This window comes from Manacus vitellinus, unplaced genomic scaffold (assembly GCF_001715985.3).
Source record: "Manacus vitellinus isolate BGI_N305 unplaced genomic scaffold, ASM171598v3 scaffold_52_pilon, whole genome shotgun sequence".
Classification (NCBI taxonomy): Eukaryota; Metazoa; Chordata; class Aves; order Passeriformes; family Pipridae; genus Manacus; species Manacus vitellinus.
The window spans coordinates 1,110,195-1,134,163 of NW_021940628.1; the positions used below are offsets into that span (position 1 = coordinate 1,110,195).

General features: G+C 48.9%; 1 protein-coding gene across 1 annotated transcript; it reads right to left on the reverse strand.

The window, feature by feature from the left end:
• Positions 1-3,305: 3,305 nt before the first annotated feature.
• Positions 3,306-23,969, reverse strand: WDTC1 (WD and tetratricopeptide repeats 1). Its single transcript, XM_018081349.2, has 15 exons — positions 23,791-23,969; positions 21,279-21,362; positions 20,358-20,404; positions 19,097-19,208; positions 18,481-18,668; positions 17,452-17,634; positions 17,075-17,169; positions 15,825-15,940; positions 14,564-14,639; positions 12,706-12,802; positions 11,160-11,333; positions 7,508-7,743; positions 6,959-7,127; positions 6,388-6,580; positions 3,306-6,255 (listed from the first exon to the last, which is right to left on the reverse strand). Exons 1-15 carry the CDS (start codon positions 23,896-23,898, stop codon positions 6,058-6,060), a joined length of 2,076 nt encoding a protein of 691 aa, XP_017936838.1. The 5' UTR covers positions 23,899-23,969; the 3' UTR covers positions 3,306-6,057.

Here is a 23,969-nt window from a genome sequence, read left to right on the forward strand (position 1 = left end):
CCTGACTATTCTGTGATCCTGTGGAAGCTGCTTTGAGGGCATTGGGATGGGCACAGAGTTGTCCATCTGGTGCTCACATTGAGCTGCAGCGTGGGCACTGTCTCTGTGTGACCTGTCACTGTGCCAGGAGCTGATCAAGAGCCTCAGACTGTGCTCCTCGGGATCTGACAGTAAAGGAATTCACAAAACAGTCTCCAAAAGAGAGAAAGCTGACGAAATCAAACACTCTTGAGAGCTAAGCCATGGCTGGTGCTTTGCTTTCTGACAGACACTTCCTATTTTAGGACAAGGAGCAGTGGGTACAAATTGAAAGAGGGGAAATTTAGGTTAGGTACCAGGAAGAAATTTTTAACTCTGAGGGTGGTGAGGCCCTGGCACAGGTTGCCCAGAGAAGCTGTGGCTGCCCCTGGATCCCTGGAAGTGTCCAAGGCCAGGTTGGACAAGGCTTGGAGCAACCTGAGATAGTGGAAGGTGTCCCTGCCCATGGCAGGGAAGTGGAACAAGATGGGCTTTAAGGTCCTTTTCAACCCTGAACAATTTATGATTCCATTTTGGCACTTGGGATGGAAGATGCACACAGAGGTTGTGTTTCAGTGAACACTTTTTGTTCAACAAAGGAAAAAAAAAAAACCTCTGGCATTAGTTTGCTCCCGGCCACCATAAACATCAGAGATTGTGAAAAATCCATGAATAGGGGCCAATGTTCACATCAGCTAATGTGGTCCTGGCATGTTTGTCGGATTAGGCAATGGATTTGCTCTTCCTGCTCGTGGCTCTGAGGCTGCTAAGCAGCATATCACCAGGGACCAGCTCCTTGGCAAAGCCACGCAGCAGGGACATCACTGACAGCCTCAGCAGGACACGTCCCCACAGTGCCACCTCCCGCGCGGGCAAGGGGCTGTTCAGACAGTTTAGTCCCTCTCAAACCAAGTGCAGGAAGACAAATCCAGCTGCTGAAGCTCGGGAAGAACACAGCTTTCCCCAGGCTGGATTAAAAAAAAAAATAAAAATAATAATTAAAACAAAACAAAACAAAAAAATCAATAGAGCACTGGTGTATTGCACATCTCTTTGTGTTTGTCAGGGAAGCACAAGGGCTCTCCAGCTCCAGCACCGCACGGATGAGCTGGAGCTGACAGCAGGGTCTTCCTAGTGACAACTGGAAAGCTGCTGCTGTTGTGCTGCTATTGATCTAAGCAGAATACAAAACACCTGAAGTCAGCAGGGAAAAATAGCTGCAGTTGGAACAGGAACTGCAGGGGGGGCAGGGGGGAGAGGACAGGGAGGGGAGAGCAGGTAAGAAGTTCTCCATGCATAAAATTAAAGGCCAGGGTTTTATTGCAGCTCTCTTGCCTGACTACAGCACTGGATCGATGTGCAGAGCAGGAATGGTGCCATCATTGTTTGTGCAAGCTCTCGTTGGAGGAGAAACAAAAGGTTTTGCCAGGGACTTGCCCCTGATGGCTCCTCTCTGCCGTTGTCAGTGAGGAAGCAGCTCTACCTCCCCTCAGCCAAAACGTCCTCAGGACAAGGAGGACGTTTCCCTGCTCGCTGCAGGTGCCAGGGTGTTGCTCGTACCCTGGTGATCCAGAGCCTTCCTGAGAGGAGAGGATGGACCAGTTTGTCCAAGCACACACCACCATGGGAGCAGCTGGAGCCCCTTCCCAGCCCGGCTCATGGCAGAGCCTGGAAGGAGCGGGCGCCCAGCCAGCTCCTGTTCAGCAGCGCTTCCTTGGGAACCTTCCCTGTTGTGACAGCTCGAACATTAGAGGGACTGCCAGAACCAAACCACTCCAGGAGGAGATCCCCTCCCCCTCCTGACATTGACAGCCGAGGCAGCAGCAGGAGCCGACTGGAAATGTCACCGAGGCACCACGGGCTGATGGAGGACACGGAGCCCGGTGTCCTTCCCCCGCCCCGGAGGTGAGGCTGGGCTGGGTTGCTCTGCATTTTTGTTGTTCCCCTCCTCTGGTCTGTGCCTGCTGCAATCTCTGACAGGCTCTAATGGCTCAGCATGAACCAGAAACGTCACTCTGGGCTCTATTGATGATGGTGCTGCTCAGGAACAGACGCAGCTCAGCCACCCACCCCAACTGTGTGGCCCTGAGCCACCTCATCCCTCAGCTCTGACCTTCGGGTCTTTTCTCTTTCCTTGTCACTTGGAAGCTGCATTTCTTCCTCTCTCTCTCCCTCTCCAACTGACACAGCTGGTCCACAGGGCAACTTTCATGTTTAAAGGAAAAGCCACCAGTTTCTCAGGGACAAGTGGAAGCACAGAGCCAAGTGCTGCTCACTATGATTTCTCAGCTACGAAATCCAGGACAAGACCCACCTCTTCTCTGTGCCAGCCCCAGAGAAGGTCCCCATCAGTCTCATCTCCTGCAGCAGCAAGGCCTGAAAAAATTCCAAGGACTGAACTCCCCCCTGCACCCACAGCAGGCAGATTCCCAACATCCTGCTCCCATTTTGCTCAGAGACAGGAGCCATCTTGAGCCCTTTGCACATTTGTTCCTGGCACTGCAACAGTTCCATCAGAGAAAAATGAATTTGTCAGTCAGGCTGTGACTGTTCCTCCCCCCACATCCCAGACTATATCACTCCTCTCCCTTCTCAACCCAATCCCCTCACCAAAATTACAAATAAAACTCATTTTCTGGGTCCTTCTACCCATTTCCACCCACGATTCAACCACTCAGCTTCCAACCACTCACTCCAAGAGCTGACCCAATTAGCTGATTGCCAATTCCAGCTATGGATGCTCATTGCTTTGTTAGAGCAGAGCTGCCTTTTCAAGCAATAATTTATATCAGACAGGATTTGAAATGAAGAGGCCTCAAAAGGCCTTCAGCTGAAAGGTGTCCAACGGGAATTTTTTTAAAGAGTTCAAATGGATTCTCAAAACAGCAGACTGGTTTTCCAACTCTTCCTTAAGGGCTGCAGCTTGGAGGGCAGGGAAGTATTTGGGAGGTTTTGCAGCAGGAGCCCAGAGGAGAAAGTGAGTTTATGAGATCCTTTGGCAAAGGATCATCTCTGGGTCTAAACGGTGTCGGACCCTCACTCCACTGACAGATGAGTTCCCAAACCTGGATAAACTAACTCAGCACTAACTCAGTGGCAACCACAGCTTATAAACCACATTTTGGGCTCCCCAGCCCCCTTTCCACTCGAGTTTTTGGAGTCTCTGTTCTCCACGAAGCACAGACAACACCCAGCCCCAACCAGGCCACCCTCCACCCCACCCACAGAGGAGGAAGGTAGAACAAAGCCAGAACAATCCCCCAAACAAAATGACACCAAGAAAGGACTAGAACAAAGAATTATTTAATCGCTTAACCCTTTCTCTTCCAGGGACCAGAGAAACAAGTTTTCTGCTCCTACTAATGAGGGCAGTAAGGCTCGTGTGTTACCTCTACAACTGCAGGGGCAAAGTTTACGAGATGATCATCTTTAGTACTCGAAAAAAGCGAGAAGCAATGGTCACTGCAACACTAAGAGAATCCTAGAGTCTCCTAACGGAGAGCCCATTGCTAGAATACAAAAATAAAGGAGGCATCCCTGCACATCCCAGGCTAGAAAGAGTTAACCAGAAAGAGCAGGAAGAAGCTTTCCCAAAGAGGGGGTTGAAGTAAACAGCAGAGGTCAATAAAGCAACATCTTCTCCCGACTTCCCCAGCATGTTTTTTCCCTTCACCAATAAATACAAATTCCTCATTAACAAGTGACAAGCAGGTAATCTGCCCACAACAAGGGGAAAAGGGGCTGGAGGCAGAAAGATTTTTCACTCCTATTATTATTTATCTTTTTTTTTTTTTTTAACCAAACCAGCCATTAAAAACAGCAACCCACTGCAGAGGCAGGGAATCTGTTTGCTTTCACACTGCAACTGGCAGGTAAAAGAGCTGCACTGTCTCACGAGTGTAAAAAAACCCCAAAAAATAGCTGCCACAGCAAAAGGTGAACAGGGAGGGAGAGGTCTGTTCTCTTCAGAGCTTTCCATCTCAGTCTCTCAGTTTAAAAATCAAAGTCTGCAGACGTTGTCTACTGAAAGCTGAAAAAAAAGTTTGAGTGGGAGGAGAAGAGGGGAAAAAAAAAAGAGGATGCATCTAGTAGGAAGCCTTAAGCAAAAAAAGAAAAGGGCAGAGCGTGTCAGAAAGCCACCCAAGTGAGGAGAATTTTCTGCTGCCTCTGGGTCTTGAAGAGCAGGTACACCCGGGGTGGGGGAGCCTGTACCCCAGCAAACAGGTGAACTGAACAGTCGTGGGTTCCGCGTGAAAACAAGCAAAGCTGCCCTCAGGAGCAGAGTGACCTGTCCCAGGTGAGCTCTGCATCAGTGGGAGAAGGTGGAGAGGACTCTGCCATCCCAGAGCTCGAGGGGAGGCCGTTGTTTCAAGGGGCTCTCACTAAACCGGGGCGGACTCGGCTTCACTCCGAGACAGAGCAGGTGACGTCTGTCTGAGGGGCAGGGATGAGATCCCAGTTCTCTCTCCCTGCAGGGAACAGTGTCCTTGGAGAGATGCTGCCAGACTCCATGACCTCTCTCCCTCCTCATCTCAAAGACTGTTCTGGAAGGGAGAGGCAGCCCTTGCTCAGCCAGCACTGCGCAGCCTCGCTCGGCAACGCCTGGCAGCCAGAAACAGCCAGAGGAGGAAAAGGAGGCCTCTCCTCTTTCCACAGCAGCAACAGGAAGACCAGGGATTGCACCACATGGAAGAACAGCACACACACATGCGCACACACTCCCAGACACACACCTCACACCCCTGGGACCAAGGCTGGCATGTTCAGACCTTCAGCAGGAAGAGCTACGAGACAGCGCAGAGCGGTTCAGATCTCCAGGGGCTCTTTGGTCTTAGTTGATAGTCCTAGAAAAAAACAACCTCTGCGGGTTCGGTTGTAGCACAGCTGTGTAAGATCTGTTGGGTATTTAGTGTTTGGCAACTGCAAGAGGGAAAAACAGGGCCGTGTGCTACATGAGAGGGGAAGGAATGGAAGTACCAGTGCTGCGTTTCTCGGTGTGCTCCTGGCTCTGCAGCCAGTCAGTGTGTGGAGAGCGGGAAGAGGAAGGAGGTTTCCTGAGAGGATCATGAATCCATCCAATGTCACACCAACAACGAGGCAGAAAAGGCCCACCTCAGCCAAGACAGAGCAGCTGGCTGCCCAGAAATGCTGCTTCCAACAGCTCCAAACTGTAGTTGTAACATACACACGGTGACAACGTTCTCAGCTCCCACACAGGTGACATGGAGAGGAGAAGGTGAACACAGCTACACACACTGGGCAACAGAGAGAGAGGCTGTGACCTGCCCCTTTCCCCAGCAGCTTCAGCTACACGAGTCCTAAGGCTCTGACCCAACCTGTCCCCACTGCTGTCACCTCCCTCCATGGGTTCATGGACCACAGGAGAAAGTACCAGAACTGGGCAAGCACATCCTGCCCCGTTGAGCTGCACATATCCAGTGCCTTCAACAATCCTTCAGCTAAGACAGGGGGACAAGACAGGCAATCTCCAGTCCTCAATACAGCACAGCCACATCTGCTGACAACGTGTCTGAGATGGAAGCCAGAAGAAAGATGTTATGGGATAAAACAGGTGTTTCATGGCCAACAACCCTAAACTGGGGGCCTCTAGACAGGCTGGTAGCACAGAGTCAAGCTTTCAGAATCACTGCAGTAAATTCATTCCATAACCCCTGCCCTAGGTTTGTATTTTATTCAGGAATTTAACATCCCCTCTGCAATGCAGGCAACATCACCCTGTACCACATCATACAGCAGCTCTGGAAAAATAATCACCAGTTACACTGCTTACAGACAACTCAAAGACCCCTGTTGGGACTAAATTCCACTAAAGGCAAACCCCGGACTGCACTGCCATGCTGTGGAGGAGGAGGAGGAGGAGGTGATGGTTTACAGAGACGGCCGCTCCTGCCCCTGCCAGCTTGTCCTACTCTGTGCATAGTGCGAAACAGTGCAGTCATTCATCAGAGAGAGTCCAGGACCAAGGAAACTAGGTTCCCTTTCAGCCAAACAATTAGAGGAAGGAGAGGCAGTTCTATTTTAGCTGGGCCGGCACTGGACTTGCCCCTCTGAGCTGTCTTCATCATCTGAGCCTCCAGCCCCACCACTGGTCAGTCCTGTGATCCGGTACCCCATGTTGAGCAACATCACCTCCAGAGGGTCCGCGTTCATCCGCCTCTGGTTGGCCTGGGAAGCACCTTCCATGTCCACCACCACGCGGCCGTTGAGCGTTTCACTCTGCAAGGCACCAAGGGAGAGAGCTCAGGGGCTGTTACTGCTGCTCTCACTAGAGATGCCAGCGGGGAGAAAACAGTAGGAAAGACCATGTTCCACCTCCTGACAAGGGGAGTCTTTGACTGCAGCTCTTACCTCTGGCCTGGGGTTCCACAGTCGCACGACCGGGTCGATGCCGCTGGTGGCCAGGAAGCAGTAGCTGGGATGAGGCTGGAGACAGTTCACAATGGACTCGTCTCCCTGCAGCACTCGGACCAGGTTGGTGGTTTCCTTCTCCCAGATGAAGAAGGAGCCGTCGTCCGACCCGCTGACTATGTACTGTGCATTGCTAGGGCGAGAGGAGCACAGGCTGGAGGTCACAGCTCAGAGCCAGTCTCTAGCAGACAGGAGAATCTTCTATAATTCACAGGCTGACACCCCTCATGCTGACAGATCCAGATAAAGCTCCTGTGCTGGTCCCTCTATCCCCAGGAGTCCTGTTTTTAATCCCAAATGGATTTCTGAAACACTAACCCAACCAGGTCCCTCTGTGGATCTGCTACTGATCAGCAGCCACACAGGAGGAGGGTTCCTGTCGTCTTTTTTAACCCTCCAAACCAGTGCCTGTGTCATTTTATAAACACACGAGGCTTTATCCAACGGAAGAGAGCATCCTGCTGCTGCCCACACCCCTGTCCTGCACCCCTGCCACACTCTGCCAACATACCTGCCAAAGAAATTGGCCTCTTTGATGTCTGTAGTGGTGTTACAGTGGCCACAGTATCGGAATTTGTAGTCGTAGCTGCGCTCCCTCAGCACCATCTCGTCCTCAGAGATGGAATCCTTGCGGCCTGTGGCTCGGAGCCGGATGGGGCCTCCCCCTTTCTTGTCTTCAGCTGGAAGGACAACAGATTTTTTCCCTCTACACCATTTGGGGAGGAACACGTTCTAAGCAAACAGCACTCCAAGAGACCCCAACAGCTTTAGGGAAGAGTTAAGGACGATTCCAGCAGGGAGCAGGGCTTAGAGCACCAGCTTCCTTCCAGATTATCTCCTGGCTACATCAGACTCCTTTTATCACACTCTCACTCAAGAGCAAACCAGGACCAGGCGCAAGGAAAGAACAGGCTCAGGCCGGTTTTTGTGCATGGTAACAATCAATCTCTCTCAGAAGTTGGAGCTTTACTTCTGAGGGGCAGTTTAAGGAGGAAAATCCTTGTCTGATCATTAGATTTCAGTGTAACCTTGAAGGAGCACACGGAGCAGTGGCACTCACCATTATCACTCTTGGAGAAAAGGGCTGCATTGATGTCCCTGTCCAATGCATCGCAGGCACTGCTGTGTGCTTGTTCTGGAAACTTCCCTTTAAAGTCATCCAGACACTCCAGTGCTTCTGCCACATACTTGAGTTCAAAGAGACAGCGGGCGAGGCGGAAATGGGCCTTCAGGTGGCATGGATTTAAGGATATGGCCTTCAAGCAGTCTCTCAGAGCATCGTAATGGTCCCCATCCCTGAGGAAAAGGGAGCAGTGGATCACACAGCCCGAGCAGCAACAGCAAACATTTTCCACTGCCGTTTCCCAGCCCTGATTTCACACCACAGCTTGTTGTTTCCAGCTCTTTCCACGCAGCAGGCACCCCACAAAGCTCACTAACAGCATTTGCTGTGTCTCGGGGCCACCACCTGACCCAGCCCAGCTTCCCCAACGCCCACAGGCAGCCCTGGGATGTGACCACACAGGGATGCCCTGCGAGCCCTGACCTGCCATTTTAAATCCGGGAGAGCAGAGCTCCCTGCTGTAACACATTTCGGGAAGTCCTTTGAAGATGGAGGATGCAGCAGCCCTCTGGCCAGGCAGCACAGGCCTCCCGTGCCAGGCAAACAGGCTCCTCACACGGCAGCTCACTCGTGCCCCTGTGTGGACACACGGCACAGCTCCTGCCCACGGACACTCAGAGCCCTCAGCCAGGAGCTGCAGAACCACCCACCCCACCTCAGAGCCCTGATGGACAAATAGCTCAAGCAGGAGTCTTTTTTTCACCTTTACAGGAAAAAACTTCGAGTTTTAGAAATGAGTGTTACAGCAGACTGGTATGGTAATGGATATTGATATCCTGTTTAAAGTACTATGCTTGATTTCCCTGAGCTCTGGTTGTGGGAATAAGGGTGTCCCCGCTCGTGCTCTGGGAGCAAGAGGGATTTGTTGAGCCTTGTGTGGTGTTCAGCTCAGACTGACAGGGCTGACACACCTGGTGCACCAGCATGGAGCCTGAACTGCTCAGAGGCACCACAAGCTGTCCTGAGAGAGTACCATGTGATGGTTAATAATAAGAATAATAATGATGTTTCATCCCTGTAACCTGTATGCCCCATTCCTTGGAAGTGTTCAAGGCCAGACTGGATGGAGTTTGGGGCAACCTGGGCTAGTGGAAGGTGCCCCTGCCCATGGCAGGGGGTGGAACTGGATGATCTTTAAGGTTCCTTCCCACCCAAACCATTCCAGGAGTCTGTGATTCCATGCACTGTCTGAAACAGTCCCAAAGGGAAGATGATGAACTGCCCTGTGCCTTCTACAGGGTAACAGTTTTAGATCATACGGAGCCTTTGTCACGGAATCACAGAATCCCAAAATGACTCAGGTTGGAAGGGATCACTGGAGGTCATGTAGGACACCCTCCCTGCCCAAACAGGGTTCTCTACAGCATGTTCCTCAGGACTGTATCCAGACAGCTTTGGAATATCTGCAGTGAGGGAGACTCCACAACATCTCTGGGCAGCCTGTCCCAGTGCTCTGTCACCCTCATAGTAAAGAAGCTGCTCCTCATGTTCAAGTGGAACAGGGAAGAGGTGTTCCAGTGTCTGGACTCGTCTAGAGGAGCTCCAGCTCTTTGGGTTACACCCTAAGGAGCAGTTACTCAGTGCCACAAAACATATTCTGCAAACCATTGACCCTCCAGCTCCCTCCTATCTAGGTGGGTATTGGCCACTGGCCAGCACAGTCAGAAGGTGGAATGCCTTGTCCATGAGATCTGCAGAAGGGTAGCAGGAACGTTGCTCTTCAGGGCTGCCTTTGCAGCACTGTCTGTGTTAATTCAGGAAGCTGGACACAGCAACAGGCCACTTTTAATCAGAGGAAGAGGGGATGCAAGTTATTTGTTAGGATGACAGACTAGTGTGTCACATTTTCAGACCTGACTGGGTTATGAGCTGCTTTACCACTCTCAAATATCCTTCAGCCTCAACTTACCAGTGTCAGCCCAACAGACTGGTGTGAAAACGTACACAGTGAGATGTAAAACAGGCACTGACTTCTCCCTTTGTTACAGCTTTGACTCAGCCTGTGCAAAACTGGAAATCAGCTCAGTACTGTCAACATGGACTGCTAAAAGCAATCCAGAGGGTGATGCAGTTGGCTTTTAGGAGCAAAATATCAAAGAACAGCCTTGAAGTGCTGTAGAGTATGAGCAGCATCTTAAGGGAGATGAGCAAGGGGAGGTTAGGAAATTACAGACCTTCCTTTTTTCTTGATCTCTCTGTTATTCAGAGAACAAGGCCAAAGCAGGACCTGCAGGGTTCTGAGAGTGGCCTATACCTGTTCCTGCTCCAAACATCAAGAACACCTCAGAGACACGCTGTGGTTCAGTGTGGGTCACTGCCTGCCTCTGCCTCCTGCTCAGTGACATCCCAGCCACCTTCTCCATACACCAGAAGCTGTTTCTAGCAGAAAAATGTCCCTTTTCTGCACCTGGAAGAGATCAGCTCAGTACTATTTAAATTCTACCCATTGCATGCCACAGAAACCCATTGTGTGCATGTTTTTCACATCCTCCTGCTACCAAAAACTGTGGCAAGGCAGTAGCTGACACTGAAAGGTTCAGATCTGCCAATACCCTTCGGGAAAAACGATTCCTATATGAAAAATGTCATTCATGAGATCAGCACTCAGCTTCTGTCTTCCATTCCTTAATCCCAACCTATTGTTCCTCTCCCTCTGAACACTGAGGTCTTTTTGAGGCAGCTCCCAAATCTCTGCTATTGCAAAACAGCCAGTAGGCCAGTTACCAACAGTCACAACAACTGCTGGCTGCTCTTTATCTTGGCAAGAGGAGAGGAGAATTCATACTGGGGATTTCAGCAGGGAGAGGAGAAGGATATCCTCACAAAGCAAATGGAGATGAAGGACCACAGCTATTTTAAATATGTTAATGGCAAGTCATGCTACTCAGTCTTACTCTGCTCAAGGGGACAGACACTAAAATAACTCAGCTGCATCTTGCAGATGCAGCTCTGGCCACTGGTCAGAGAGACATTACCTACTGCAGAGGCTGATAGGGTGTTTTGCAACCATTAGGACAGAATCCCCTTCACATTCCAAGGCACCAGTTGCCACTTCTCCAGATCCCTCTGAGAGGTTTCCAGTCAAGGGGAGTGTGGGTTAACTGGGGTAACACAGGAACCACCAGGTCTGAATATCTCCAGTATGAGGTACTTGGATAAAGCAGCAAACAAAGCCACCCCAGGCAGCCCTAAACCAACCTTCTACCATGAGATGTTATAAAGCACAGTCACCATCACCTCATCTGTTGACAGCAGCCTTAGAGCCCCACTCTAATGCAGATCAGAACCATCCAGAGAAATGCAAACACCCTTGGAGACACCCTGTGACTCAGAAGTGGATTTTGAGGTTTTTTTTTAAAAAAGGAAGGATCAAAACTTCACTCAGCATGTCAGCAGGTGAGATGATGAGCTTTATCAGCTGGGCCTGACCATAATTTCTCCAACACACACTGCTGTGCCAGAGGTGCCCACTTATGACTCAACCCAATAACCCCAACCCCACAGGAAAACCAGGTCCTCCAACAAGATATCCATGGTCCTTGGAAGTCAGGCACCTGTGACACTGAACTCTGACACTCTGGCTCCTTACCACTTGCGCTTCATGTAGGCAGCAGCCCTGTTCCCATAGAGCATGGCATTGTTGGGGGCTTTCTGCACTGCTTTGCTGTAGAGCTGGATGGCCTGAGTCCACAGCTGGCAGGCAAAGGCCTCGTTGGCTTGCTGCTTGATCCTCTCCAGGTAAGGAGGTAACTCCACTTGGGGGCTGATGGGAAAGAAGGGAGGAGCACAGGTTAAGTTGGACATCCTTAACTCCAGGTAAATGTTTGTGGTGTTTAGTTCGAGCTTAGCAAGTCCCAGCGAGCATTACCTAATACCAAAGGATTCAGGAAAAGGCAGAAGAGACCCTGGATCTGAATAACCTGAATTTAGGAGGAAGGTTTCTTTTCGACCACAGAATCACAGAATGATTTGGGCTGGGAGGGACCAACTCCCTGCCATGGGCAGGGACACCTTCCACTAGCCCAGGTTGCTCCAAGCCCCATCCAACCTGGCCTTGGACACTTCCAGGGATCCAGGGCAGCCACAGCTTCTCTGGGCAACCTGTGCCAGGGCCTCACCACCCTCACAGGGAAGAATTTCTTCCTAAAGTCAAGAATTTCTTCCTAATATCCAATCTAAACCTGCCCTCTGTCAGTCTGACTGCATCAGTTCGACCATCATTTGACCGCTTCCATTTCTCCTTTATACACAGGGACGCTCCAAATTGAGCAGTGGGTATTTTAAACACCACACTTCACCAACACCTCTTTGTTTCGACTGCATAAACAACATTTCCAACCCCCTTTTAGCAATGCATAACAATGCAAATCCAGAAGCATCCGAGTTCACCAGGCCCATGCTCTGCAACCCAAAATTCCAGCCCCATTCCCGCTGCCGTGGTGGAGGGGCCATCTAGAGGAAATGAGCTGAAACATTCCACAAAGTGACTTTGGTGGAACCCAGACTACCCATATATGGTATTAAATAAGTGTCTTGACTTTGAACCACGTCTCAGGAAAAACAGCCACCAAGATGTGCTCCTGCTGCTTCACCCCAACTGCATTTTGCTCTTAAGGAATGAAAGGACCAGGGATAATAAGAAGAGGTTCTCCATCCATTCCCACCTCCCATGCAGAGTGCAGGAGTAGTGACTCCAGTGTCACTGTCCTAAAGAAATTCTGGCTGCTTCCTTCAATTTCCAGAAGGCAGGTGCCCAAAAAATGGCAAAGGGAAGCAAGGCTCTTTCACCTGGCAGCCTCTCCCATTCCCAACACACAGTTCCTGCAAGTCAGGAAGAAACAACCACCCAGGACGCTTTGCTTCCAGGCCTGAAAAGTCATTTCTTAGTTTTGTCCACCCTTATTCATCATAAGAGAGGAAAAATCTTCATGGATAATTTCTTCCTGATGCTCTTGTTCACAGCCCAGGCGCCAGAAGCCAATACAGCTCCTGGGACAGAGGCCACTTGACAATCAAGTCGAACACACCAAGTGGATTTCTACTTCACACTTTTTTGGCAGTACCTCATCCTAGCAAGAGGAAGAGGACAAGGAGAGAGGCCCAGGACCCCTGTGGAGGTGCAGCTGTGCCCTTACCTCACGTGTGCCCTCCCCTCGGACAGGCGGAAGCCGTTGCTGTGGAGGTGGATGCCATTCGACACTCCATTGGTAGAGGTTTTTCCATTCTGCACTTCTGAAGGTTAGAAAAAAAAAAAATATATATATATATAAAGCCATGCTAAGCATCAGTGTAGATTATACAAACTCATATCTGCAGCTTCAGGGTTTTTTGTACAGCAGAGCCAAGCCAAAGCCACACCACATCACTTCTGGGATATCACACGTCCCACCTCCTCCAGCCACCCAGATTTGATTTGCCTTCTTCTATTTAGTACCAAACCTCTGCAGTGGCCTTTGCAATGGTACTCTTGAATAGAAAACCAGATACACACAGAACTAAGTACTCACACACACACAGAGGGCATCTTGAAGGGACCTGCCTTTAACTAGGCCATAGCTGGAGTATCACAGAATCCCAGAATGGTTTGAGTTGGAAGGGACCTTAAAGATAATCCAGTTCCAACCCCTTCTGTGGGCAGGGACACCTTCCTCTAGCCCAGGTTGCTCCAAGCCCCATACAGCCTGGCCTTGGACACTTCCAGGGATGGGGCAGCCACAGCTTCTCTGGGCAACCTCTACCACACCACCCTCACAGGGAAGAATTTCTTCCCAATATCCCATCTAACTCTGCTCTCCTTCAGTTTAAGGCCATTCCCCATTGTCCTGTCACTATATGCCTTTGTGAAAAATCCCAAAACTGCACAAGTATTTAGTGACATTAGTATAACTCTGTATTTCAGACAAAGGAACATACAACTAAGCTGTTGAATACTTAATAGAACAAGGAGGATGAGTAGAACCACTGAAGGAATCCAGATGAATTCCAGATGCTTGCTTGCTTTCTTTCTTCCTTTAGTTCTTTCCTTACCCTACTGCTCAAGGAGCTGTTACAGGCTGAACCAATCCTCTGCAGATCATGCAGCCACACCAGCTGCCATTTCACCAGAAAACATTCAGGTTAAACTTTACAAACTGCATTTATGCTGCAGCTGGGAGTGCTCCTGCAGCCACTTCAGACTGGGGAACTGGGGACACTGCCCAACCAGCCTGCTGGGCTGCTCAGAGATCTCAGCATGCAGAGACGTGCAGGCACAGGACTTTGACCTGGTAACACCTTTTCCCAGCCTTTCCCTGAACTTTCTGTGCCCAGCAGGGAGTGTTTGGTGCAGCTGCACCTCCCTGCTACCAGGAGGTGATTTTTAGATTAAGGCCTAAGGTGAGGACACAGGTCACACAGGGAAGGGGTGAGCAGGGAACACTCCCTGCCAAGAGTCAGAAGCATCACTGCAGCCACTCACTGCCTGCTGACTGTGGTATCTGTGTACAGAGCAAGGAATGAAAGGGCTTTTGGACAAACTTCCTGGTCAAATAAATGACTTTTTGATTGTAAGAGGGCTATTAGTGCCAGGCCAGATTGTTAGACTAGGGAAGATTGCTCTGTTTCCTTGTATTGAGTGTATAAGGAAACAACAGTATCCTATATTTTACTAATAATTAAAAGGAAAAAAAAATCAAACAATATATCTCTTCCATGCCTGTCCACAAAGCTTCCCCCTTAGCTGAAGACAGGATACCAGGACCTCAACCACTTACAAAGTCTACTCAATCCTTGTGCACAGCTTTAAGCATTCTCCTTAATTAACACAAACACATATCCAGCTCCCCATAGGTCACTTCTCCCCTCCAGACACACGTTTTGGCCCTCTGCAGAAGGGTTTTAGAACTCAGGGTGTGAACTGCACTGCAGGAACAGCCCAGCAACAGCTTCATTTTCCCTGCTGCACCCTGACTTCACTCTGCCTTCCACTCCCTTTAGTGACAGCATCACACTTACCCCCTGAAGTGTGGCACTTCTTCGGGAGGAGGAAAGTGTACGGTCGCTGTTTGTATGTCAGATCAAACAAATAGACCTAAGGAAAGGAAAAAGAGAGGATGAGACAAAAAAAAAAAGAAGAAGACAAAAAAAAAAACCAGCAAAATATAGATGCTCAAGTCACCAAAATAAAACAGGGCCAGATGGGTGTATGGTTTCGTGTTTGTGTTTGCTGTTTCCAATTTTCTAACTGGGAATCTTGTTTAGAGATGGGGATGGCAGCAGTACTAGTGGTGTGCTCCATTCCAGCACTGGGTTCAGAAGGAATAATGCTGAGAAACAGCAGCCTGGTCTTATCCCAGAGCTAAGACAGCCCTCCCCATACCTACAGAACTTAAAAGATGGCCTGACCACTGACCAACCTGCTCAGAAAGCTTCAACTCCAGTAAAGATACTTTAATTAACACAGTGATCATGAAGGAACCAAACATTTATTGACAAAAAAGAGGTGGTACACTGAACTGAGAGAAGAATCTCTTCAAGATGAAACCTGAGAAACTGAGAAGGATATATTGAGATTCAAGATTTCTATAAGATTTCCCGAGAAACTCCAAAGGCAGCCCTGTGAAATTCTATTTTACAGTTGTATTGGGACAGGAATGGACAGCCCAGATCAGCCCTACACTTCACCTTCTCAGCACCTTCTCTTAAAGAGAACGAGAGCACAGGTGAGAAAGACCTGCAGGGGACAACCACAGTGCAACCTGCCCACTAGCAAAGTTCCTGCTTAATCCATGCTGATTAATGCTGTCAGGAGGATTTTCTCATTTCATTGATAGGCTTTACAGAAGATCCATGAATATCACCCAGAGCTTAAAATTAAAGCAATCAATATTCCAGGTGAAGGCCTTTACTTCTCCAAGTCCTTTAGTCACTATGCCCTATTACAGAAGCAGTTTGATGCTTCAAGAATGAGTTATGAAATCTTTTCCAGGTCAGCAAAGGTCAGTTCCAGAACTTGTTTGTTTTTTTTTCCTCTTCCAGAGAGTGAACTGTGAATTGGAAAACCAGAACAGAATGTGGTTCAAGTTTGATCAGTGACAGCATAACAAATAAATCCCTAATCCCAAGCGCTTAGTCTGAATTAATCAGAAAGCAGTTTAAAATCAATCAGATTACCCACAGAGAAGTTGCTGTACCTGTTTTCAAGAGCACACAACAATGTGCAGTGACTCAACAACTGCATCTGAAGCTTTCTGCCAAACTTCAGCTGTCTCCTTACCTGCTCCCCTCCCATGTTGACCAAGAGCTCAGTGCCATCAGGACTGAAGGTGACATATGTGGCCACCAGAACCCTCAGCCTGTTGTTGTAGTCTGGAAGCTTCACTGGAAGGTGCCCTGTGGAGAGGAGAAGTTTGTAATTATTGGCTTAACCAGTAAGTGCTGTCTTTGTCCTACCCCAGCTGCTCCCTTTTACAAGGGCAAAGCCATGGAGCACCCATTTCCTGCTGTTTACTGGATCCTTCCACCAGCCACCAAAACACACAGGGGGCTTTTTCACAGCTTTTAAGTATCAATGCCCCATCCCTGGAAGAGTCCAAGGCTCTGAGCAACCACTCTAGTGGAAGATGTCCCTGCCCATACATAGCAAGAGGTGGAATGAAATGGGCTTTAAAGTCCCTTCCAACCCAAACCATTCAATGATTTTAATTCTGCAAGGCCATCTCCACATGAAGATGGGGATTGTAACTGCCTTGTTAAAAAGGAGCCTGCAGAACCCAGGAAATCTCAGTTTTAGGGATTCACCAGGATTTGGCTTCTGCGATTTGTGCCACCTGCAAATACCTCCATCTTCAACCCTCTAATCAGGTCTCCTTAATAAAGCCCTCAGCACAACCAAACCAAAGCTCCTAAATATTCAGCTCACACACAGGTTCTGTTGCTCAGACAGCAGATGTGTTGCATGACCAATTCAGGGGACCTGAGGAATCCTCCAGTGGGACTCATCAGAAGCAGGACTGTCAGAACTGGTCTGCTGAACGTGCTGGTCTGAGATATTGGAAAAAACCCGAACATTTTGGGGAAAAGGATAGTAAATAACAAGCACTGGAGAAGAATGTCATATAGATTGCTCAGACACTGCATCACTGATTCTTCATCTGCAGGATGAGGACAAGTCATTTCTCTCCTGTGCCAAAAAGATTTTGAACAGCAGCTTTGCTGGGACCAGTTCCAGGAAAGCACAAAGAGCCCAGGTTATCCAATTCTTGACTTTCCAACAAAAGTGACAAAAAGACATTTATGCTGGACAAGAAGCAGCAAGGCCAGCTCACCACCCCACAGCACTGCCAGGTCAGGGAACTGAGCAAGAATCCACAGCACAGAAGTGAAATAAACTGCAATTCCAGGGAATATCCCATGGAAGAACCCCTCCAAGCAGTGGTTCCTTGTGTGAGGAGCACAACTCTGCTTCTTCAGGCATTAAAGTCCCACCAGTCTCTCCCAGTGTCTCCCCAGTACAGGTGTCCATACCTGCCACGTAGTACTGCGCCGCGCCGTCCGGGAGGGGCTTCTGTCGGTCACAGAACGTGTGTACTCCAGCTGAAGGGCTCTGCTTCATGCTTTTTCTAGCCAGAACAGCCTTATTATAATCATAGCATTCAACTGCTGGAAGCCTGATTCAAGCTAACACTTTAATGTTCACCCACGAGGACAAGGCCCACTCAGCTATGGGTCACCAGCCTCACATCACCCCAGTGTATTCAGAAATCAAAAAGGCTTTGGGTGATAGAAAAAAAAAAAAGAGTAAAACTTCACAGATGATGAATCCCTGCAAGTCCCCCTTCCCCCCAGAGCCTTGACCAGATTTCTGCAGCCCACACGTGCCCAGCAAAGCCAGGTGCTGGTACCTGTGGTTGTGGATCATGCGGATGTCGTAGAGCCGCACGAAGGGCCCGCTGGCCCCCACTGCCAGGTAGTTGTTGTCCTGGGGGTTCACTGTCAGGCATTTGGCCTCCACCAGCTGCCCACAGTACTCAGTCAGGTCTATGAGGACCTCGGAGCGTTTGCTGTTCTCTCGCAGGTCGTACTGTCTGCAAAGGGAGGGAGTCAGGCACTCGTGTCATGGAGAGCAGAAGCAGCAACAGAGGATCATGGAACACCCTGAGTTGGGAGGGACCCACAAGGATCATCCAGTCCAACTCCTGGCCCTGCACAGGACACCCCAACAATCCCACCCTGTCCCTGAGAGCGTTGTCCAAATGCTCCTGGAGCTCTGGCAGCCTTGGGGCTGTGCCCACTGCCCTGGGGAGCCTGGGCAGTGCCCAACCAGCCTCTGGGGGAAGAACCTTTTGTTAAGTTTTCCTTGGTGACCAAACTGAAGACCACTCAAAGCAGCACACTGACACTGCTCAGCAGTGACCTGCACTTCATTATCCATGATGAGATGACACCAAGGACATGTTAACAACAGTAATTTGTGCCACAGGTTACTGGAAGCATCTCAGTTCAATACACACTAGGCCTCAGTATCAGGATAATCATTAAAACCAGCTCTATAACGTGCACAGATTTATTCAAGTTCCAAATTAAACTCCAAGTCATGACCTCACAAACAGTAGCTCGTAGGAAAAGTGAAAGAGAGCCTCATAGTAAAAATACTCATTTCAGAGTCTCAATGACTCTGGAGGGAAATGTTATGCAGTGTTATATCTCCCTTGCCTCTGACATGGCTGTTCCTTTCCTGGCCTCCCTCTTCAGGGGAGCAAAATGGAGGAGATGAGGAGGGTATTTATCAGATTTTATGAGATAAATTTTTCCAGTTTTAAGAAAGGGAGAGATGAGCTTAAACTCTGTAGTACAGAGACAGCCTCCCTCCAGATGCCTGCACAGCATGTACTGTGAGGGATCCTAAAACCAAACCAGCTGGAATTCTGTACCTGATCAACCCGTCTTCTGCTGCACTCCAGAAGGTGTTTGGCCACATGGGAGCCGTGGCAATCCGCTTCACTCTGTTGGTGTGGTCTCCAAACATGTGGACTGTCTCCTTGACAGTCAAGTCATGGACGTGCACCTTGGAATCCGCAGCTCCCGTGATGAGGATCCGATCCCCCGAATGCGGCAAGAACTGCGGGAGAGAGATCCGACCTTCAGGCTGAGGCTGCTCACCTGGACATCACTGGGCTGTCTGGGCAGTCACGGAGCAGTAACTGCTTCAGGAACATGGGATAACCCATGTCATTGCCTACATTACACACATGGCAGTGTGCACACCCAGGAGTCACCAGCTACAGCAAGACACACACATTTCAATTTGCCTCTTCGTCACAAATCCCAATTTGCTACAACCATTTCCTTTGAACTCACAGAGAGAATAAGCCTGGGATCTGCATAAACTAAATGCAGTACTGGATTTAATTCATTTTTTTTATCATTAGAAATATTAAATTATTTGGGAGGCAAACTGCTTGCAGGAAAATGTTTCCCAGCAAGGATTTATTCTCTTGCTGCTTAGCTACCAATTTTGTTGGCTGTTCATTCCTTCTAACCACATACCTTGACAGAAAAGATGTTCGCAGTATGTCCTGTGTGCATAGAAAGGAGTTTCTTGTGGTGCAGAGGATCCCAGACAATGGTGTGCTGGTCATCAGAGCCAGAGGCCAACAAGCTGAATGAAAGAGAAGAGAAATATGCACCAAGTATTGTTCTGTTCTAAGCCGTGACCAATTTCACAGAGCGGTTTGACCACAGACATCCATTAAGTTAATTCAGCCCTAAGCGGCCCATTTCCTCTCTCTTTCCTCAGCTCTGTGTTCCCCATGCACTCATCCATTCAGCCAGGTCAAGGAGCTAAACCAGCCAAACAGCAGCTCCATGGAAAATAAAGTGAGTGGTTTTCGTTGGTTCGGCTCATTGAACGGATTCCGATGGCACAGGGGAAAACAGAGGTATTTGGTCAACAACAAAATGCAGGGCCTCCATTTTCCTTATTATCCTGGCTGTGTTAAGTGCTCCCCATCATCCCTGAAGCCAAGCCAAGGCATTTATTCCCAGGCTCTGGATGTGCCCAAGCAGTCCCAGGGCTCACGGAGTGAACCACAAACCGCTTTAAAAGCATAAAGTCATTGCAAGGTGCTGTTGACCTCGCACATCCCTCTGCATCTGAGCCCAAAAGAACTGGACATCTGCAACTCTCAGCTGTTTTAAACTTATTTCCTTGTAGCCAAATCTCTTTCAAGCACATGACATTTTTCTGGTAAATCATTCTGAGAAGCAGACCTTGGATGTTCTAAGAGGCGTGTCCAGAAATACATGCTCTTCCTTCCATCCACTCATTTCTCAGGCAGAAAGTCTTTATTCCACTTGGTTAATGGAAATGCCCTTTAGTTTCTCTCTAAAATTGCAGAGGGGTAAATTCTCTACCTCCTTCCCTTAGATATTTGTGCCCCTGCAGCAGCTTTTAACAGCATGGTGAAGGGGGTTGGGAAATGTCACCACCAGCTGGGCAAATCCTAAAGATCCATTATAATCCATAATACCACTTAAGAGAAGAGAAGCAGCCTTCAATCTCCACTTCTTAGTCTGACCATTTCCCTTCTGAACTGACTAAAGGGGCATTTCTAATAATATCCAGATATATTTAACAAAATAAAGCTTCTTTTTGAAGCGTGAGCTCTACTACAGCTAAAACTTTGAGCTTGAGCTCCACTTTACTAGAAATGGGAAGCAGCTGCTTGTGATAAGATGACCTACATCCTACTCTTAGGAGAACCTGGGGTTATGGGTTTGTTGCTCCCAAACCAAGCCACATACTTACTCTCCTTTTTCATTCCACTCTAGACAGTTGACACACCCAGAGTGACCCTGAGGGAATTAAAAAAAAAAAAAGGAAGATGGTATTACACAAACTTCAGATTTATCAAGCACAGTTGTTCTAAGGCAAGGACACAGCGAGCTCCCCACAAATAACAACTTGTTCCAATACAAGCAGGTTTTTTTATGTTTTTATTCCAACCCTGTAAAAAAACCAAAAAAACCCACCCACATGGTAAATAAGCACCTCCAGAAAAGAAAGACACGCTATAGCAGTCGGGGTAAAAAAGGCAAAGTGAAACAAATAATAAAAAAAAAGGTAGTGTTGAATAAAATGGCAGTTTTAGTCTCGGAGGCTACAGCTGAGATCCTGCTGTACGCAGGGAAAGGTGACTTTGCTTCCAAAGCCCTTGGCGAGGCTGACAAATTACATGTGCAGGTTCTCTGGGAACACAGGGAAAAGGCACTTTTGATAGCTCTGTTAGAAGCACCTTGCTGCTGGGTGACTCCATCATCCATCTTCATCCAAATTAACCAACAGCTGTAGTGAGAAGTGGGGGAGCACTGATAGCGTTTGATTTGGGAGATGCGACTGAAAAGGGGGGCACAAAAGGACCCTTTCCTCCCCCAAACCAAGATAATATTAAGGTGTGACACAACAAGCTGTGTCAGAGTGCAAAACAACCTGTTCTTTAGGGAACACATTAAGCATTAGAGCTGAGTGTGTTGAGGAGCTGACAACTGGCTCTCCTGCAGGTGCATCAGGTAAGCGCGGAAAGCTCACACAAACTCTCACTGAGCTATTCCTGGCTCTAACGCAGCTTGGGGGATAAGAAATCAGCATCTACCCCACAAAAGAGAGAATTTCATACCCTTCCTGCAGTGAGGAAGCAGCTGGTTTGCTCTTTGGGCACTGCCCACTCACCTGCAGTTCTGCCTCCAGGCCCAGGCGGCGGATGAAGGGGTCAGTGACGTGGTAGTGCCGCTCAAAGCCCAGCGCTCCCCTCTCCTGCACGGGGCAAACAAGCACCACACTGACTACAGCAAACAAAACATTTCCCATTTCCCCTTTTAAGAGAAGATTCTTGAAAGTTTAAAAATCAAGCAGGTGCTTTGCTGGGTATTGGGGTGTCCATAGCACGAGGGAGCTGTGCTCTAAGTAAGGAGGCACAGAATCAGAGGATCACTGAATGGTTTGGCATGGAAGGGACCTTAAAGATGATGCAGTTCCACCCTCTTCATGGGCAGGGACACCTTCCACTAGCCCAGGTTGCTCCAAGCCCCGTCCAACCTGGCCTTGGACACTTTCCAGGGATGGGGCAGCCACAGTTTCTCTGGGCAACCTGTGCCAGGGCCTCACCACCCTCACAGGGAAGAATTTCTTCCCAATATCCCATCTAACCCTGGCCTCTTTCAGCTGAGACCATTCCCCCTTGTCCTATCACTCCATGCCTTTTTGACAATTCCCTCTCTAGCCTTCTAAGCCATCATTTGAACATCTTCAGGCATAATTTTTGCCCCTGATTTGGTTTAAAATGATGTTCAGCTCAGCGCCAGGCTCAGCTGGGGAGCCAAGACCAGGCCCACACTAAGGCAGAGTAAGTTGCCTACTTAGGGCCTGAAACAGAAGACATGCAAGAGCTTGGGAATGCCTATTATTATCCCCTGGTGATGACTTCAGCAGGAACTCAATCCTGAGGACAGCAGTTCTGGACCAGAGCTGCTCAGGAGAACTCTGCCATTACAGAGCCTGTCCTGAGGCACCAGCACGGGCAAAGTCCCAGGGAATGTGACTGGACAGCTTCCTTTGGGATGGGTTATTTCCTCAGCCATGGAGCAGGACCTTGGAGCTGCAGCACCACAGCACAGGCTGTTCTAGAGGGAACAGCTGCCACAGAACTGCGTCAGTACAAATGAAGGTGAAGAAAAGCAGGACAGTTGTTTCCCCTGTGATCTCACAGGGCTCACAGATGCATCAGCAGATGGCTTCGATGAAAAAAGGCCAACTGCAGAGGCAGGGATGAAGGCAAGGGAATGCAAGTCACATTTTGGGTGGAAAAGCCAAGGAGGTTCCTTCCTAGGACCTCACCCAGCCTTGGTCCCATCCCATACCACGCTCAACTCAAGCCTTTTTAATCAGCATTTAAAGATGGGAACACCAATGTCAAAAATCGTAACTTACTCCTTCACTATCAGCATTTAGGGATGGGAACAACAATGTCAAAATTACACTGACGGGGCTCAAAAAAAAAAAATCACACTGATGGGGTCAAAAAAATCACACTGATGGGGTTTGGAACATGTCAGCAGTCCCAGAGCAGACACAGAACTGCTGAATTCCCTTCCCAGCCCAACGCTCAGTAATGAACTCCACACACTCCAAAAGCTATTTGAAAACAAAATGGAGACAGACATGAAAGCGTTGGAGGGAAAACAAACCAGGCCTTTTGTAGGAGCTTCCATGACAAACTTCAAACCCCCTGATGTATTTTTGTGGAGAGCATTCCTAAGGCCCTGCTGGGCCCAGTGCAAGGTGCTGCAGGTGTAATTCCTGTGCTGCTGCAGCCTCAGGGGCTTTGTGAGGGCTGTGGAGTAGGATTTTGCTTTCCCTACAAGGAACTGTCAGACTTAGCAACCTTTCCAAGGTCACAGATCGAAGTCTGACAGAGCAGACAGCATGAGACAGTCCCAGGCTAAGGCTCTAACCACAGAACCAGCCTCTCCTTGTTAGGGCAGCAAAACAAATCTTTGCACATGGATTAAATTACAAGCTTGTAACACAAAGTTTGGTACCAAACTGCAAAGTGAGCACTTCCAATTCCTTATTCTGGCTACTCACAGACCCTTTTCCTGAATGCTGATTACCAGCAGAGCTGCAAATGATTTCAGGCCTCTGAGTCCAAGCAATAATTGCCTATTGTGTCTGCTGCAGCCAGTCCTTTCACGTTGATATTCCACAAATGCAGCCATCAGATGACTGATCCAACCACTGCAGCAGCTTTTTCCCCTACACAAAGGAAGCAACACACCACTCTCTAAAGAAGAGGAGACAGAGAGAGGCTGTGACAGAGATCATTAGCTCTACTACAGTCAGAAATACCTCTGATGGCAAGATCACACGGGGAGAACACAGAGAGGAGAGAGAGAAGCTGGCTAAGGGGCCTTTGTGGTGCCCAAACACAAGCAGATTTATTTCCCTCAAAAGGAACAGACCTCCTGATGGCAAACTAGCACAGGGAGAGGAACTGTATTCCTGCCATGCCACACTTCACCCCAGCTCCTCATTAAGGACAGTGATAGGTCCTATGTGTTTGTTCTCTTAAGTTTCTTATGGAGCTTATCAACAAGAGATCTTTTCCAAAGTAAAGGCACCACCACAAGTATTTCCCAATCCAGCACAAACGCTGATTCTCCATCTCCCTCCACCCAACACATACCTTGATCTGTCTGTGGATGATGTCTCTGGTAATGTTGGCTTTTGCCATCTTCTTGTAATGGGGCAGAGGAAAAGAAGCTATGGGAAGAGCTGCTGTGCATCCAAGCATTCCAACCGAGCCAAGATCCACGCTGGGGGCATTCAGTTACCTGCAGGACAGCACAGGGAGGGGACACAGGC

Coding starts and splice junctions, on each gene's coding strand:
- WDTC1 (XM_018081349.2), bottom strand. CDS start 23,898: ATGCTTGGATGCACAGCAGCTCTTCCCATAGCTTCTTTTCCTCTGCCC. Junction 15,941..17,074: donor GGCGCAGTACTACGTGGCAG/GTATGGACACCT, acceptor TCCTCTCCACAG/GGCACCTTCCAGTGAAGCTT. Junction 12,803..14,563: donor GAAGTGCCACACTTCAGGGG/GTAAGTGTGATG, acceptor TCTAACCTTCAG/AAGTGCAGAATGGAAAAACC.